The sequence below is a fragment of the Ranitomeya variabilis genome, chromosome 4 (genome assembly GCF_051348905.1).
Source record: "Ranitomeya variabilis isolate aRanVar5 chromosome 4, aRanVar5.hap1, whole genome shotgun sequence".
NCBI lineage: Eukaryota > Metazoa > Chordata > Amphibia > Anura > Dendrobatidae > Ranitomeya > Ranitomeya variabilis.
Genome location: NC_135235.1, coordinates 72,256,877 through 72,270,680, shown reverse-complemented (window position 1 = coordinate 72,270,680; position 13,804 = coordinate 72,256,877). Strand labels below are relative to the sequence as shown.

At 41.1% G+C, this 13,804-nt stretch overlaps 1 protein-coding gene across 6 annotated transcripts in view; it reads right to left on the bottom strand.

The window, feature by feature from the left end:
• FGFR2 (fibroblast growth factor receptor 2) overlaps positions 1 to 13,804 on the bottom strand; it is an 87,871-nt gene that overhangs the window by 29,336 nt on the left and 44,731 nt on the right. For 4 of the 6 annotated variants that reach the window (XM_077258717.1, XM_077258719.1, XM_077258718.1 and 1 more), the window contains exons 3-5: positions 11,231 to 11,497; positions 10,722 to 10,802; positions 10,420 to 10,589 (exon numbers count right to left, since the gene is read on the bottom strand). In XM_077258717.1, coding sequence (XP_077114832.1) covers positions 10,420 to 10,589; positions 10,722 to 10,802; positions 11,231 to 11,497 — 518 coding nt within the window. The remainder of the gene's footprint in view (positions 1 to 10,419; positions 10,590 to 10,721; positions 10,803 to 11,230; positions 11,498 to 13,804) is intronic. The other 2 variants (XM_077258721.1, XM_077258722.1) reach the window with 1 other exon arrangement.

The window sequence follows — 13,804 nt, the reverse complement described above, 5'->3', positions numbered from 1 at the left end:
TTACTGGTCCCAAATGTAATTACAGACTAAGGAACTTCTATCTATCAAGAAAGAATTGCAGAGAGCTGAGAGACAGAGGAATGCAGAGGAGGGGAGTAGAGCCGGTGATGGCATGGAGTGGGGGAAGGGAGAACAGGTATCGCTTTATTTTAATGGAATAACAAGCCTCCTTTCAGAGTATACAAAGTCCTATTCAGCAGAGACCTCTGCTCTGTCAGCAGCTCATATTGTGAAATCATTTTAGGGTGATGAGGGACAGTTCTGATCAGGGGAATCCAGAGTATGCAATGGCTCTTTATGTCACTTTTAGGTAGGAATCCCAGAACGTTCCTCAGGCCTTAGGGTTTTATGTGGAGAATGATTCACCTAAAAAGAGTGATTCAATATGCGTAAAACATTCAACGTAAAGATTTTTATTGATAAAGCTCATCTAAACCTTTGACCCAACTTTTTATGCCCCTCTAAGGGTGTGTGCACACGTTGCATATTTGCAAAGGAATTTTCTGGGCCAAAAACCAGAGTGGTAGAGGGAAAAAACAATGATTACACTAATTAATACCAACACGCGCAGAGAATTTGCACATTTTTTTTTAATTATAAGAGCAAAAACTATATTGCTAGAAATAATCAGTTTAAAATAAGCCCTTTAATTCCCTTTCAGTATATGGGTTTTCACAAAAGGGCAGATGGAAAGGACAGCTTTCTCTAGCTCATCTTGGATTAGGCCAAAATGATCCATCCATATCTAGTAAATGTTCTGCTAGTCTGTAAACTGATCAGATATTCTAAAAAAAAAAAAAAAGAAAAGAGGATAATAGATAACATGGAACCTGAAACTGAAGATAAGACACAATGGCGTTGTTCTTGCTGTATAAAAAATAAAGGTGTCAATACACAGACAAAAACCAGCCAAAGCTGCAGATATATGGGGCCTCGAAACTCAGCCAATACATTTCAGCAGCCGCTTCTTCTGTTCTCCATGGAGGTAAGCCACCACCAGGACTGTCTGGACTACTTTGAGCATAATAAATGTTTGTGAGATTAAATTCAACAACAAACAACAAAGGATCATTTTACCATCCTATCACATACTGGCATTGCCTGGAACGAAGTTGGCCAGGCTCAGTTTTTCGGGGGGAGTGAAACATGAGTAATTGTTCCATGGAAGGTCTTTGTTCTTCTATTAAAAGCTTCACTTCTGGAAATACATTATTCGTTACTTGGAACATTCAGCTCTGGCAAAAATTAAGAGACCACCACATCAGAACCCTGTCATGGGCAGCCCAATCTCCAGACCTGAACCCCATTGAAAACCTCTGGAATGTAATCAAGAGGATGATGGATAGTCACAAGCCATCAAACAAAGAAGAACTGCTTACATTTTTGCGCCAGAAGCAGTGTGAAAGACTGGTGGAAAGCATGCCAAGACGCATGAAAGCTGGGATTAAAAATCATGGTTACTCCACCAAATATTGATTTCTGAACTCTTCCTGAGTTAAAACATTAGTATTGTTGTTTCTAAATGATTATGAACTTGTTTTCTTTGCATTATTTGATGTCAGAAAGCACTGTTTGTTTGTTTTTATTTTGACCATTTTTCTTTGTCAGAAAAAAATACAAAATTTATTGCTTGGAAATTCAGAGACATGTTGTCAGAAGTTTATAGACATAAAGAACAATTTACATTTTACTCAAAAATATACCTATAAAGAGAAAAATCAGACAAACTGAACATTTTGCAGTGGTCTCTTAATTTTTGTCAGAGCTATATATGGCTACTTCAAATAACTAGAATGTTCATTATCAAATAAATGTGATATTGCAGCTGTAATTGCAGCAAAAGGTGGCGCAACAAAGTATTAAGTTAAAGGAGCCGAATAATATTGCACGCCCCACTTTTCAGTTTTTGATTTTCCACAAAAATTTAAAATAACCAATAAATTTCGTTCAACTTCACAATTGTGTTCCACTTGTTGTTGATTCTTCACCAAAAATTTACATTTGGTATCTTTATGTTTGAAGCATGATATGTGGGAAAAGGTTGAAAAGTTCCAGGGGGCCAAATACTTTCGCAAGGCACTGTAATATGTACGGAAACCTTTACTGGTGCTCAACATGAAGCGAGGTCAGAAGGGTGAACCAGCCTGACATAGAAGCCAATCTCTATGAACATATGACACTTTGTGTTCAAATAGATTAGTACTAGTAGTAAAAGTGCTCAGCTCGGTGGGCATGTGTGCATTGTCAATCGGAGGCAAGTAAACCTCTGTTAGACATCCATGAAGGTGGCGCACCTCCTAGATGAAAAAATAAAATCAGACATTAAAATGGTAAGTGGACTGCAAAGTATGTCCCACGAGGAACAATTAAAGGATCTGGGAAGGTTTAGCTTGCAAAAAAGAAGGCTAAAAGATGACTTAATAGCTGTCTACAAATATCCGAAGGGATGTCACAGTGTAGAGAGACCATCCTTATTCTCATTTGCACATGGAAACACGAGAAACAATGGAATGAAACTGAAAGGGAGAAGATACAGATTAGATATTAGAAAAAACTTTTTGACAGTGAGGGTGATCAATGATTGGAACAGGCTGCCTCAAGAGGTGGTGAGTTCTCCTTCAATGAAATTCTTCAAACAGAACCGGTCTGCTTTTGTTTTTTTAAATGTGGTCAATTTAAGGGGGATTGTGGCTGGAGCAGCTTGGGGCCATAGAGTTCTTCTCCAGGCAACAGGACCTGAAGTGAAGTCACATCCTGTGAAGTGGCATCACGTTACTGGATCTTGGGTCCACGTGACCAGACCAGGAAGCACAGCACAGGAGCAGTACTGCAGCAACAGAGCAGGATTGCACGGAGAGCTCCGCTACCGGAGTTGTGCAGGGGTACACAACCCTTCCAGGTGAGAGGCTAATCCCCCCACCTTCCATTGCAACATCCAAATCAAACCACCTGGTGCATCTCATGCTGCGCTCTTCCATGTTTATTGTCTTTCAAACAGAGGCTGGACAGACACAGATACAGATTAGATATTAGAAAAAAATGTTTACAGTGAGGGTGATCAATGAGTTGAGCAGGCTGCCGTGAGAGGTGGTGAGTTTTCCTTCAATGGAAGCCTTCAAACAGAAGCTGGACAGACATCTGTCTGAGATGGTTTAGTGAATCCTGCATTGAGCAGGGGGTTGGACATGGTGACCCTTGAGGTCCCTTCCAACGGTAACATTCTAAACATGATAGACTTTTCTTTCCACCCTTTTTGTTTGTTGGGGTAGAGTTGGAGTCTTACATATGCATTACATGGTAAACCAGTCCCTCAAAAAAATAATTTGGGGGATGACTTTTTCCTAATTGTTAGGAGGTCTGTTTATCAAGTGACTACTAGTTTAGTGTGGTAGTAGTGAACGGTTTACTACCAACTTCTCTTCTCCTCAATGCTACAGTTGACTGAGCAATAGGGAGTAATAGCAGATTACGACAAGGTAATAGGGGTTAGGAGATTAAATCCTCAACTGAGCGTCAGTAATATTCCATGTTAAATTGCATTCCAGAGCTTTTTCGCTAATCTCTAGCTAATGGGTCACTCGGGATAAATCCACCTGTGACGCTCAGGCATGCTAAATGAAGAAACAGAATCACTCCAGTAGGACGAGGCTCTACATGCCCTGACAGTCCAAGTGACAAGTGTTATAGCTCCCATCCCAAATTCTGTATTCCCATTAAATGTGTTAAAGACATTCGCTGTCAATCAATAGCGATCTCTTAATCCTGACTCTTCACGTCTAGAACTCAGAGAAGCCCTAGACGTACAAACATGAGTAGCTATCTGCCAGGTGCCAGAAGGCATGTCTGTGGATTCAAGGCCATATTAAATAGAGAGGTATGCCCCTGGTCTGCTAAATTCCAGGACACTCGCCCTTCATTCCAGGGCAGTCATCTCAGCTACAATCAGCGCTGTGTACTCAGGCAATTCCCAGCGATTAAACTGTTTGTTTAGCCTTTTATTTACCTTCATCAACCTGTGTAGAAAGGGTTGTGGCGGGAACGACTTATCGGGGCCAGCAGATGTGGGAACAGAATTCTGTTAATGTTAAACTTAAGTCCTGAGATGAAGCAAGTTTGGTTTTTGGGAGGGGCAAACAAAGTAATGCTGGATTTTGTGACCAGGGATTGCATGCTATATAAGAAAGGTTGGCTTAGGTGGGCACAAATCTCACAAAAACAGTTGTTAAATATATAAAGACATCCATCAAACTAGGCTATCCTGCAATTTTCTGAATATTGTAAAACAATTTGTATGAAATTCGCATATAAATGAAATTCAAAAATTGTAAATCTATATTTTAAGCAGTTATACTACTTGAAAAAAAATATATAAATTTACAATTTTTGTATAGAATTCCATACAAATTCTATACATGGCGTTAGCTTTCTTCTATTTGCCTGGCTCATATACAAGTATCACCTCCTCCCTCCCACATTACACAGAGCATGCAGTTATTGGAGAACCATGCAGAAAGGTATAACAGCATAATACTGAAAATTAGAACTCTAAAAAAGTGACTCTGCATAGTGCGAAATATCATGCTCATGGCATGGGATATTCCTACATCATTGTCAATATCCCAGTGTGAGACAGTGGTCTGACTGTCCAAGATAGATAAATGTTGCCATGGACAATCGAGGTGACGATTTGTCCACCAAACTGTTTACAGGACACTTGAATGTCATCCTTTCCACTCATAATACTTTAGGTGGAACCTAAAAGGATCCAGCATGACCAGATATGCTTCTTTCTAAGCGGAATACCCTCCCATGTGGATAGGTTATGGCCAAGCATTAGGTTGGCCAATCTTTTGGCCAGCAACTATCTCGTCAGTCTATCCCATACACAGGAGCACTTGCTCTCTTGAGCGCTCCTGTGTCTTCTATTGAGACACCTGCTGCCACACATCTCTGGTGGCAGGTTATCTCTCGGAGAACAAAAGGACAAACAGTCTGAAATTGGCCATACTGAATTCTTATCTCCTCCCCATATCATCTGGCAGGGGAGCCCATACACATTAGACTGTTCGTCGGCTGAACCCCTCGATATCGGCGTAGTTGGCCAACATTAGTCTAAAGTGTAAAGGGGTCCAAAAGGCATACGCTAGACTGTCAACACCAAGAAGACCAACAGCAGAAATGAGACACCTACATCCCTTTCAACATGAGATAGTACCCACAAAATGCCTTCCCTTATAGAATTCTGCTCTTAATTTCCGTAGTTTGAATATAGCCTACCCCTAATGTCTATACTCAGGGTATATATTCTGTATATTTCTAAACATATGCTTTTCTACAATAACCCTAGAAAGTGCTTACATTACTAGTCCCGTCTCACTGAAATTAATCGTGAATTGAAGAACACAAATTCTAAATTGAACTTAAATTTTTGTATGTTTTTGATCTAAAATATCCTAATTTTATCATCCCTGTCAGTTTGGGCCCGGTGTATGTAGGAATTCCTTTTCCGAAGCAACCTTATCAGTCTACGAAAGTACGTTTTGTTTATTATGTCCAGATTTACAAATGGCTTTGCGCCTCATCGGCAAAGAAGAAAAGCAAACACAATAAGGAGTAAATGGAACAAAACCGAAGAGGCAGGACACAGGTAAAAGTGAGTGGAGAGTATAAAGAGTAGAAAAAGGTAGATATCCAACACAGTAATTTATACGAGAGAAAACACACACAACAGCTGTAGAACGCACGCCCAGGAGTGCTTACATATACACTGCAGGCGGGGAGGGAGACCGGCCGGTGGAGGGGGTCGGTTCAGCACTTACATATTGCTATAAAAATGTGCAGTGAAAACACACAGGCACCATCGCAAGTACCAACACGCAGCCGTCTGAGAGCTCACGTATGAACTCCAACAGACAAAAGCACATAAAAAGCACACGTACAGTACACAACCCACCGAGCACAATTACTGCATGAGTCAAAGTGTTGAAGCCTCACAATGTGTGCTGAATAGACTTTTAAGGTCCATCAAGCTCATTACTGAACAAAACAATGATACCTCTGTCTGGGCATCTGAGGAACTTTCTGGAACCACAGTGTAAAACTTGACATATATAAATGAACAATTAGGAATGTCATTACTACGTCATAGGCTGAATTAGTAACTGACTGTAGAAATCTAGAAGGTAAAAAAAGAATATAGCACCCAAACTAGACACCGATCTACAGACAGGTTTTACTGGGGATCTTTACTCCCACCAGTAAGAAGTAGGGTGGTGATTGTACCGATTCCTTTGAAGGGTACCAATTTTTATGTAATAGATCCAGCTTGTATATAGAGGTTTAGTTGCAGGAAATACTCAGGTATGCAAATTAGCTCTCATCCAGATGTAAGAAAATGTTTTCATAAATAGCTAAACTAGACACTAGGCTCTGTACTGACGAACTCCAAAACAGCTGTCTACAAATGAGCATCTGGTTTGACCGATCTGCAAATTAGCTCTCCTTCAGAAGGAAGAAGACAATTTCCTACAATTTCTAATAGAGCATTGCCTGTAAGTAAGGCCCCTATATAGATTAGGTTAAAGTTGTCCAAACCTGACAATTTCTGCCTGACTGGCTACCATCCAATGTGTATGGGGGGTCCCATGACTGTCCCCAACAGATGAGGTCAGGGGAAATAAAACTAGCCATACACATCATATTGCTGTTGGCCAAGCGATCATATGGCTGACAGCCATCTCTCCCTACCCCATCACACAGGAACATCCAGCTCCGCAGAGTATGCCAGTGAGCAAGACTGCCACAATCATCTAGCAATGTCTTATCTCTCCACCGAACAAAAGGATCAAGAGATTGAATACCAACTTCCCAATGTTCCCTAACTTATACTGTCAGGGGAGAGTTGGGAGGCATCCTAAAAAAAAATATGATGGTGGGTAGATCTCACAGAAATCAGCAGGTTCAGACAACTTTTAGCTAATGTGTATGAAGATCTTAAGGATCAGGCATTTTAAGTTTCAAACTCCAGCTAGATCTTTTCAGGGAGACTGGGATAAAAGACTGAAGATACTTGACACTCCAAAGTATGCAGCTGATAACAATCCAGATAACAAGTCAGTGATGTTTTGGCCCCAAGATATGGGCCTCCATCAGACACAAATTGGTCTAGTTTTGTGGTAAAGTCCTAGGATGGACGTGACAGCGCTGAGGAAAGACAAACCTAATCGCATGTTGCAGGGTGCCCTGCAACATGCGATTAGCTTCGCCTTTCTTCAGCACGGTCATGTCTATCATAAACCACAATACTAGAGCAATCTCTGCTTGATGAAGGCCCATATCTTGGGGTCAAAACATCACTGACGTGTTATCTGGATTGCCAAAATAAAAAACAACTGCATACTTTGGAGTGCCAAGTATCTTTAATCTTTGCATATACGGGGCAGAACCCTTTTTGAGCAACTGTGGCTCTCTCTTCAGTAGTGCCCTGTACCCATTCCAATCCTGTAAAGCAGTGTTTCTCAACTCCAGTCCTCAAGACCCACCAATAGGTCATGCTTTCAGGATTATCTTAGTATTGCATAGGTGATGGAATTAATGTTTGAGCGGGTGATGAAATTATCACTTGAGTAATACTAAGGATATCCTGAAAACATGACCTGTTGGTGGGTGTTGCGGACTGGAGTTGAGAAACACTGTTGTAAAGGGTAAAAGATTTTCAGAGAGGTTTTTTCAGATTTTTTTTTCATTTTCTTGAATATCATTATAGCTACGGTCGCAAAACTATCCACATTAGGAGGAAGAGTATATAGAGTAGATATGCAAAGAAAAACCTCACGTTACCAGAATTTTTTGCTTCCACATTTTCACGTCTTGTTGGAGAGGAGATTGGGTTGGTTGGATTTTACTATGCGGGTTTCTGGTGCAATGTAAGACTTATAGAGGAGCACTCCGGGCAACCTGAGCTTCGTCTACTCCTCAGTGGCTACTATCATTCGTTACTAAAAAAAAATAAAACTAACCACTATAAACTGGTCTTCGCACCAGTTATTGCAGTATCTTCTGTTCTACAACAAGGTCCCAATGTGCCAATGACACAACTGTTCTTTCTACCAGTGAAGAACACTCCTATCGTTCATACATACAATCTACAGATGCTAATCAGGATTTCTTACGTCTCCATGAAAGATTTCAGACACGAGCAAGAGATCAAAGCCTCTAACATCTCCATAATTTACAACAGGAGACATTTTAAGGCCAAGGGACATCCTGATTATACAAGCATGAATACATTTTCCTTCTCTACATTTCCTGGGCATCTAACCCTTCCCCGTCAATAGGAAGTTACCCCTTTTGTTATTGTGGCTACATATCGCACACTTTAAGGGACATTTTTGTCTAGAAGATGCCAGCAAAAGAAAAAGAAAATATTTACTAGCTAAACTACTCCATATAGTAACGTTCTGGCCAAAGTCCCAACACACCCAAACGCTACAATCATATCTGAGGCTACTGCTGCTATTAAGGGTAATTGCCCATGTTAATGGTCTGATAACTGCTCTGCACCTGGCTCTTTTATTATCCACATATAATTGGGATTTTTTTTTCATTATTATGTAAAAAATATTGACAGAACTGCAATTTATCCGAACTCTGCCCTTTAATCTGCACCGATCAGGTCATTTTCCAGTTATTTAGTTACATTTAATTCTCCCGTGCGCGCTTCAAGAAAAGAAGTAGCCTATTTATTAGGATCTTAAACTAACGCTCCACCAAGTATGTTACACCTTTACTATCTATCTTTCCGATTTTACCTCTTTTGACACCTTTCGTATAGTGTTTGAATTATCACCTGTTGGAACCTAGAAAAGATAGCGGCTGTTGACGGATCCTAATATGGCTATCTCTATAGTCTGGTTTATAGCTTATGCTTCATAAATAATATAAAAGCATCTAAATAAGCAGATCAACCATTTGGGAAATGGGAATTCTTACTAGAACATAATTATGGCTCGTGCACACAACCGATTTTCTCGGAAAAGTGCTACCTCCGGTTTTCGAATATAGCACTCGTATCTATGATGTTTTGTGGGGCTAGGTGGAGAGATTCAGACCCATCGGATCAAAATCGGCAATGCAAGTCTATGACCAAGTGGGGTCCGATTTTCCCCGAACTGACTGATTGTAGAAGGTGGAGATACTTTTCTTTTTGTCTCAATGTCCAAGAAAAGCTGATAAGAATTTGATCAGAGTGGCATCAAAGTCTGATCGGAAGTCAGACCATTTTTCTCGGATGACGATAAAACAGGTCATGCGATCCTACCCTTGGGCTGCATTCCTACATCCATCACATCCATGTGCCGTTTGGTTTTTATCTCAGACAGCACACGGACTCAGCCTTTCATTGATGCACACATGCGTACATTTTAAAAACGAATCCAAGAGACTCGGGACACGTCCTATTTTAATCTGTTTTGTGGACCAGACTCAAAGTCTATGAGGTTTCAATAAAAACCGATGAAGAATGTATGACATCTTTTATGTCAGCGTTCCATCCATGTATCATGATTTTAAAAATAAACTTCAGACATTCTACCTCTTTACGGTTTAAAGATCGATGAGGAAAAAAAATGATTGAAACATGGATGTAAAGTAGAAGCAAAACGGGTGACGCAGAGAAAAATGGTCCCTTTTAGGCAGATGTAAGAACAGAAAACAATCAGCAGATTCTCTGATAATTTCCACAAATCAGATCTGAACAACAAAGTGCAGACTGTCAAAACAAATATGTGTAAGGATAAGTTCACACTAGGCGTTTTTTCAGCGGGTTTTTCGGCAGCAAAACCTAATCTCTGGGCAAGACAGAATCAGCAGAAAAACGCAGGTTTTGCTTGATTTTCCTTACATTTTTTCTGCTTTTCTGCTGTGTTTTTGGCATGCTAGATTTGTCTCTTGTGCATGCTGACAAAAGGTTAAAAAAGCCCTATTTTACAATATCAGGTTTTGGCACAAAAAACGCAGCAAAATCTGATACCTGTGTTTTTGCTGAAGATTTTCACCCCCCATTCATGTCAATGGGTGAAAAATGGGTGACATTCTATTGCGCAAAAAAAACATGCAAAGCACAAAACATTGATGACAAAAAAAACAAGGTGTGTGCATGATATTTCTGAAATCTCAGGGACATAGCTGGTTCTGTAAAAAGCATCTGAAAATTTGTATTAAAAAAACGCTAAAAAAAAAACGCCATGAATTTACCCTAACTGTAAAACAAGTTAAATCAATTGAAAAAAAAAACACAAAACACAAATTTGTGCTCGCCTTGTTCTACATATTCACTGCAACTATATGGAAAGGGACTAGAAGGGATTATTCTGGGGTCTAATTTAATTGAATAACATATATAATAAAACATCACTTTACCTTGTACCCGCCAATCCGATGTTCTTGTTTGAACTCCTTATTGTTCTTCAGCCACCTCATAGTAGGGACAGGGTTCCCTGCAGCCGGGCAGCGTAACTTTACTGTATTGGCAGCTGGAACAGCATGGAGTTTTTTCTCCATTTTCTCAGGATTGGTCCAATAAGGAGCCTCTGCAAAAAAGGAGAAAATATCATATTTGTAATCCGGGTCTTCTGAGAGTTGCCATGTGAGGCCAGAACCCCATTGTGGTCAATGGCCACCATGATCAATATAAACTAACGAGACCACATTCACGCACTTACTGATATTATTGATGTCATTGATGACATTTTCAGAAACATCATTATCGTTATCATCTTCATCATCTCCTGAAGAGCTGGCCTCTGCAACAAAAAGAGGATCACACTCCGTAAACAGAAATGCAATGGGAAAAAAAAAAGAAAATTTGTATTAAACCCCCAATTTGGACATTGGTTGCATTAGTGTTATCTAGTGACCAAACAGTAAAAGACTTGTTCAAGTGAATTTTTAGAAAGCTGAGCAGCGTAGAAGTAAGCTAACACCACATGCAACCCTTGTGAGCTTTGGTGGAACTTTACAATAGTTCTTGGATATTGCAAAAATGGAGGTAAAAAAATTGAAAGGGTCGAATTCTTCAACATTTAGTCTAAGAATAGAGTGGAGTCGGAGGGCTCATTAATCTTTTTCAATGGCAAATTGTTAAATCCAGTTTATTGTTTGCAACAAAATGACGATGACATACAGAGTATTCAGGTCTGATAGGTGACACCTCTCTTCTCCAGTCACTCACCTGTGACATTCACAAGGAAGAAATGCGCATTGCTTTGGCCGCCTTTATGCGCAGCGCAGGCATACAGCCCTGAATCCCTGAGGGCCGTCTCGTTTATCAGCAAGTAGTTCATGACAATCACCGTCCTATTGCCGGATTCTAATTTCACCCCATCCTTAGTCCAAAGCACCAGGGACACGTTGTTGTAAGGACAGCGCAGATCAAGTGGCTTGCCGGGGCTAACGGTAAAAACGTCCGGCTGGGAGATTTGGTATTTGGTTGGAGGTTCTGCATGAAAGGATAGAGGAGAAGCAGCAGAAAACGGAAAGACACCACAGGTCAGTAAAAGCACCCACAGCAAATCAATTCTCAGCAAGCAGTGCAGGTCCTACTTGCTGGTGTACAAGCTATGCAGAGATATTAGTGAGGTTAAACACACCATGCATTGTAGTAGTGTAGCAATACGGAGTGTAGTGCGGCAACACCAAAAAGCGCCAGTGTGAGACGCACAAAGCACACAACAGGTACAACCACCTGCAATTTGCCCAAATGCCCAACTCCCCTCATTTCATAGATCCTCTATGAGGACGCACACTGCCTCCCACTGTCAGCTATACGGCACGTAGAGGGACTGATCTACTGGTCTGGCTCAAAACTACTAGTGGATTGTTCAAGAGTGGGTTAAATTGTCCATGAACGTCAGGCTCACCCATTCAACTATTTCTCCAGACTTCTGCACACAAATGAATGCTCGAGTTTGGAGAATGTATACAGTTATGGATTTTTAAAGGGAGTCTGTCACCAGGTTTTTGCTCCCTCATCTAAGACCAGCATAATGTAGGGAGAGAGACCCCGATTCCAGTAATGTATCACTTAGGTTTCTGGCTGCAGCAGTTGTGACACAATCGAGAGTTTTTAAATGTAGCAGAGCTAAGAAAGCTAACCCCGCCCACACCAGGCTCTCTGTATACATTGTATACTGACAGTGAGCTGCTAATCACAGGAGGGGGCGTGGTCGGACCAGGGCTCCAGTGCCCTGTAGTCCAGGCAGTGATAATCTCATAATGATAAAACCTTAATTGTAAGAAACAAAACAGTACACAGTCCAATAATTGACACATTGATGAAATATGTGTCTCAGTCTCTACTTCATGCTGTCCTCAGATTACATCGCAAAAATCTGTTGACATATTCCATTTAATGGTGAGCAGGGAGTAGGTCCCTGATGTTAGGGGAAATTTGAGAAGCCCCTAAACGGATAGTCGGCCAGTCCTGCAGAAATTGTCAGGTTTGGACAACTTTTCTGTAATGTATATGGCCACCCTAGGAGGTGATCGATATTGAGCTGATGAAGGTGCCAGGGGTCCACATACTGCTCATACTTATCGTAGTCTGCGTCAGCCTCTGAATATTTCCTATTAAAAAGGGTTGTCGGATTGGAACAAGTTATCACTATATACAGGACAGATGACAACTTTTAGAACAGCGGTGGTCCTATTATTGAGACCCTTATTGGGTATCCAGAATAAGGCATTTTTATCCCCAGAAAAATGGAGCTGCAGAGCACATGATCCATTCATTGTCTTTGAAAGTCAAGTTTACTTCTCGAGCAGTCTCAGAGAATGAATGAATGAATGAATGAATGAATGAATGAATGAATGAAGTGTCCGTCAAGCCTGCGCAATGCAGCTCTTTTCTAATGGGGATTAACAGGGCTCTGTTTCGGCAACTGATGGAGGTCCAAGTGGTTTGATCCCCCACTGATCCTAAAGTTATCACCTATCCTGCAGATAGCTGATAATTAGCTCCTTTAATGATCTAAAAAAATGAAGTTTTGGCTACAGAGTTTCACCACCTATTAACCAAACTTTGTAATGTATCGTAAGTGACACAAAGCAGAATATTTTACATTAAAGCCACATATCGTGCACATGAAGCCATGTTACTACACCGAATTATGTCACCTTCTAGTAGTTACAAAGCAAACACTGAACCGATAGCAGGAGCTCTACCTTGGTGAAGCTACAGATACATTTCTTAGAATTACGTCACCGCACAGAGTTATCAGTTCGGCTGGAGCCTCCTGCCAGCACTTTAGTTAAGTGACCATCTGTTTTGGTAACACGGGCAATGTAATGGGAACCTGGTCAGGATCATCCTTTGGTTCAAAATTAAATTGACTTCAGGAATCTGTCGGCTTTAGCTATACCAGGCTGTGCGTATCGGAGGGCTGACGCCGTTTTCACTTACAGCTATCGCTGCGTCGTCATTAACCATTTTGGTAATGAAAAAAAAGTTGCAGCTCATTTTAATTAAATCCAGCTGACAAGAGAAGCTCCCTATACACCGCGGAATTCACTAACGCGGAGAGACAATTGTGTTCTCAATTTGCATGCATGACCATAGAAGGAGAAAGTCGAGTGAGAAGCTTACTCCTTCACGCACAAGTAAGAGAAAAATTTACGGGTGCTCTCCAGCCGGGGAGGCCCTCTCCAGCCGGGGTGGCCCTCTCCAGCCGGGGCGGCCCTCTCCAGCCGGGGTGCCGCTCTCCAGTTGGGGTGCCGCTCTCCAGCCGGGGAGGCGCTCTCCAGTCGG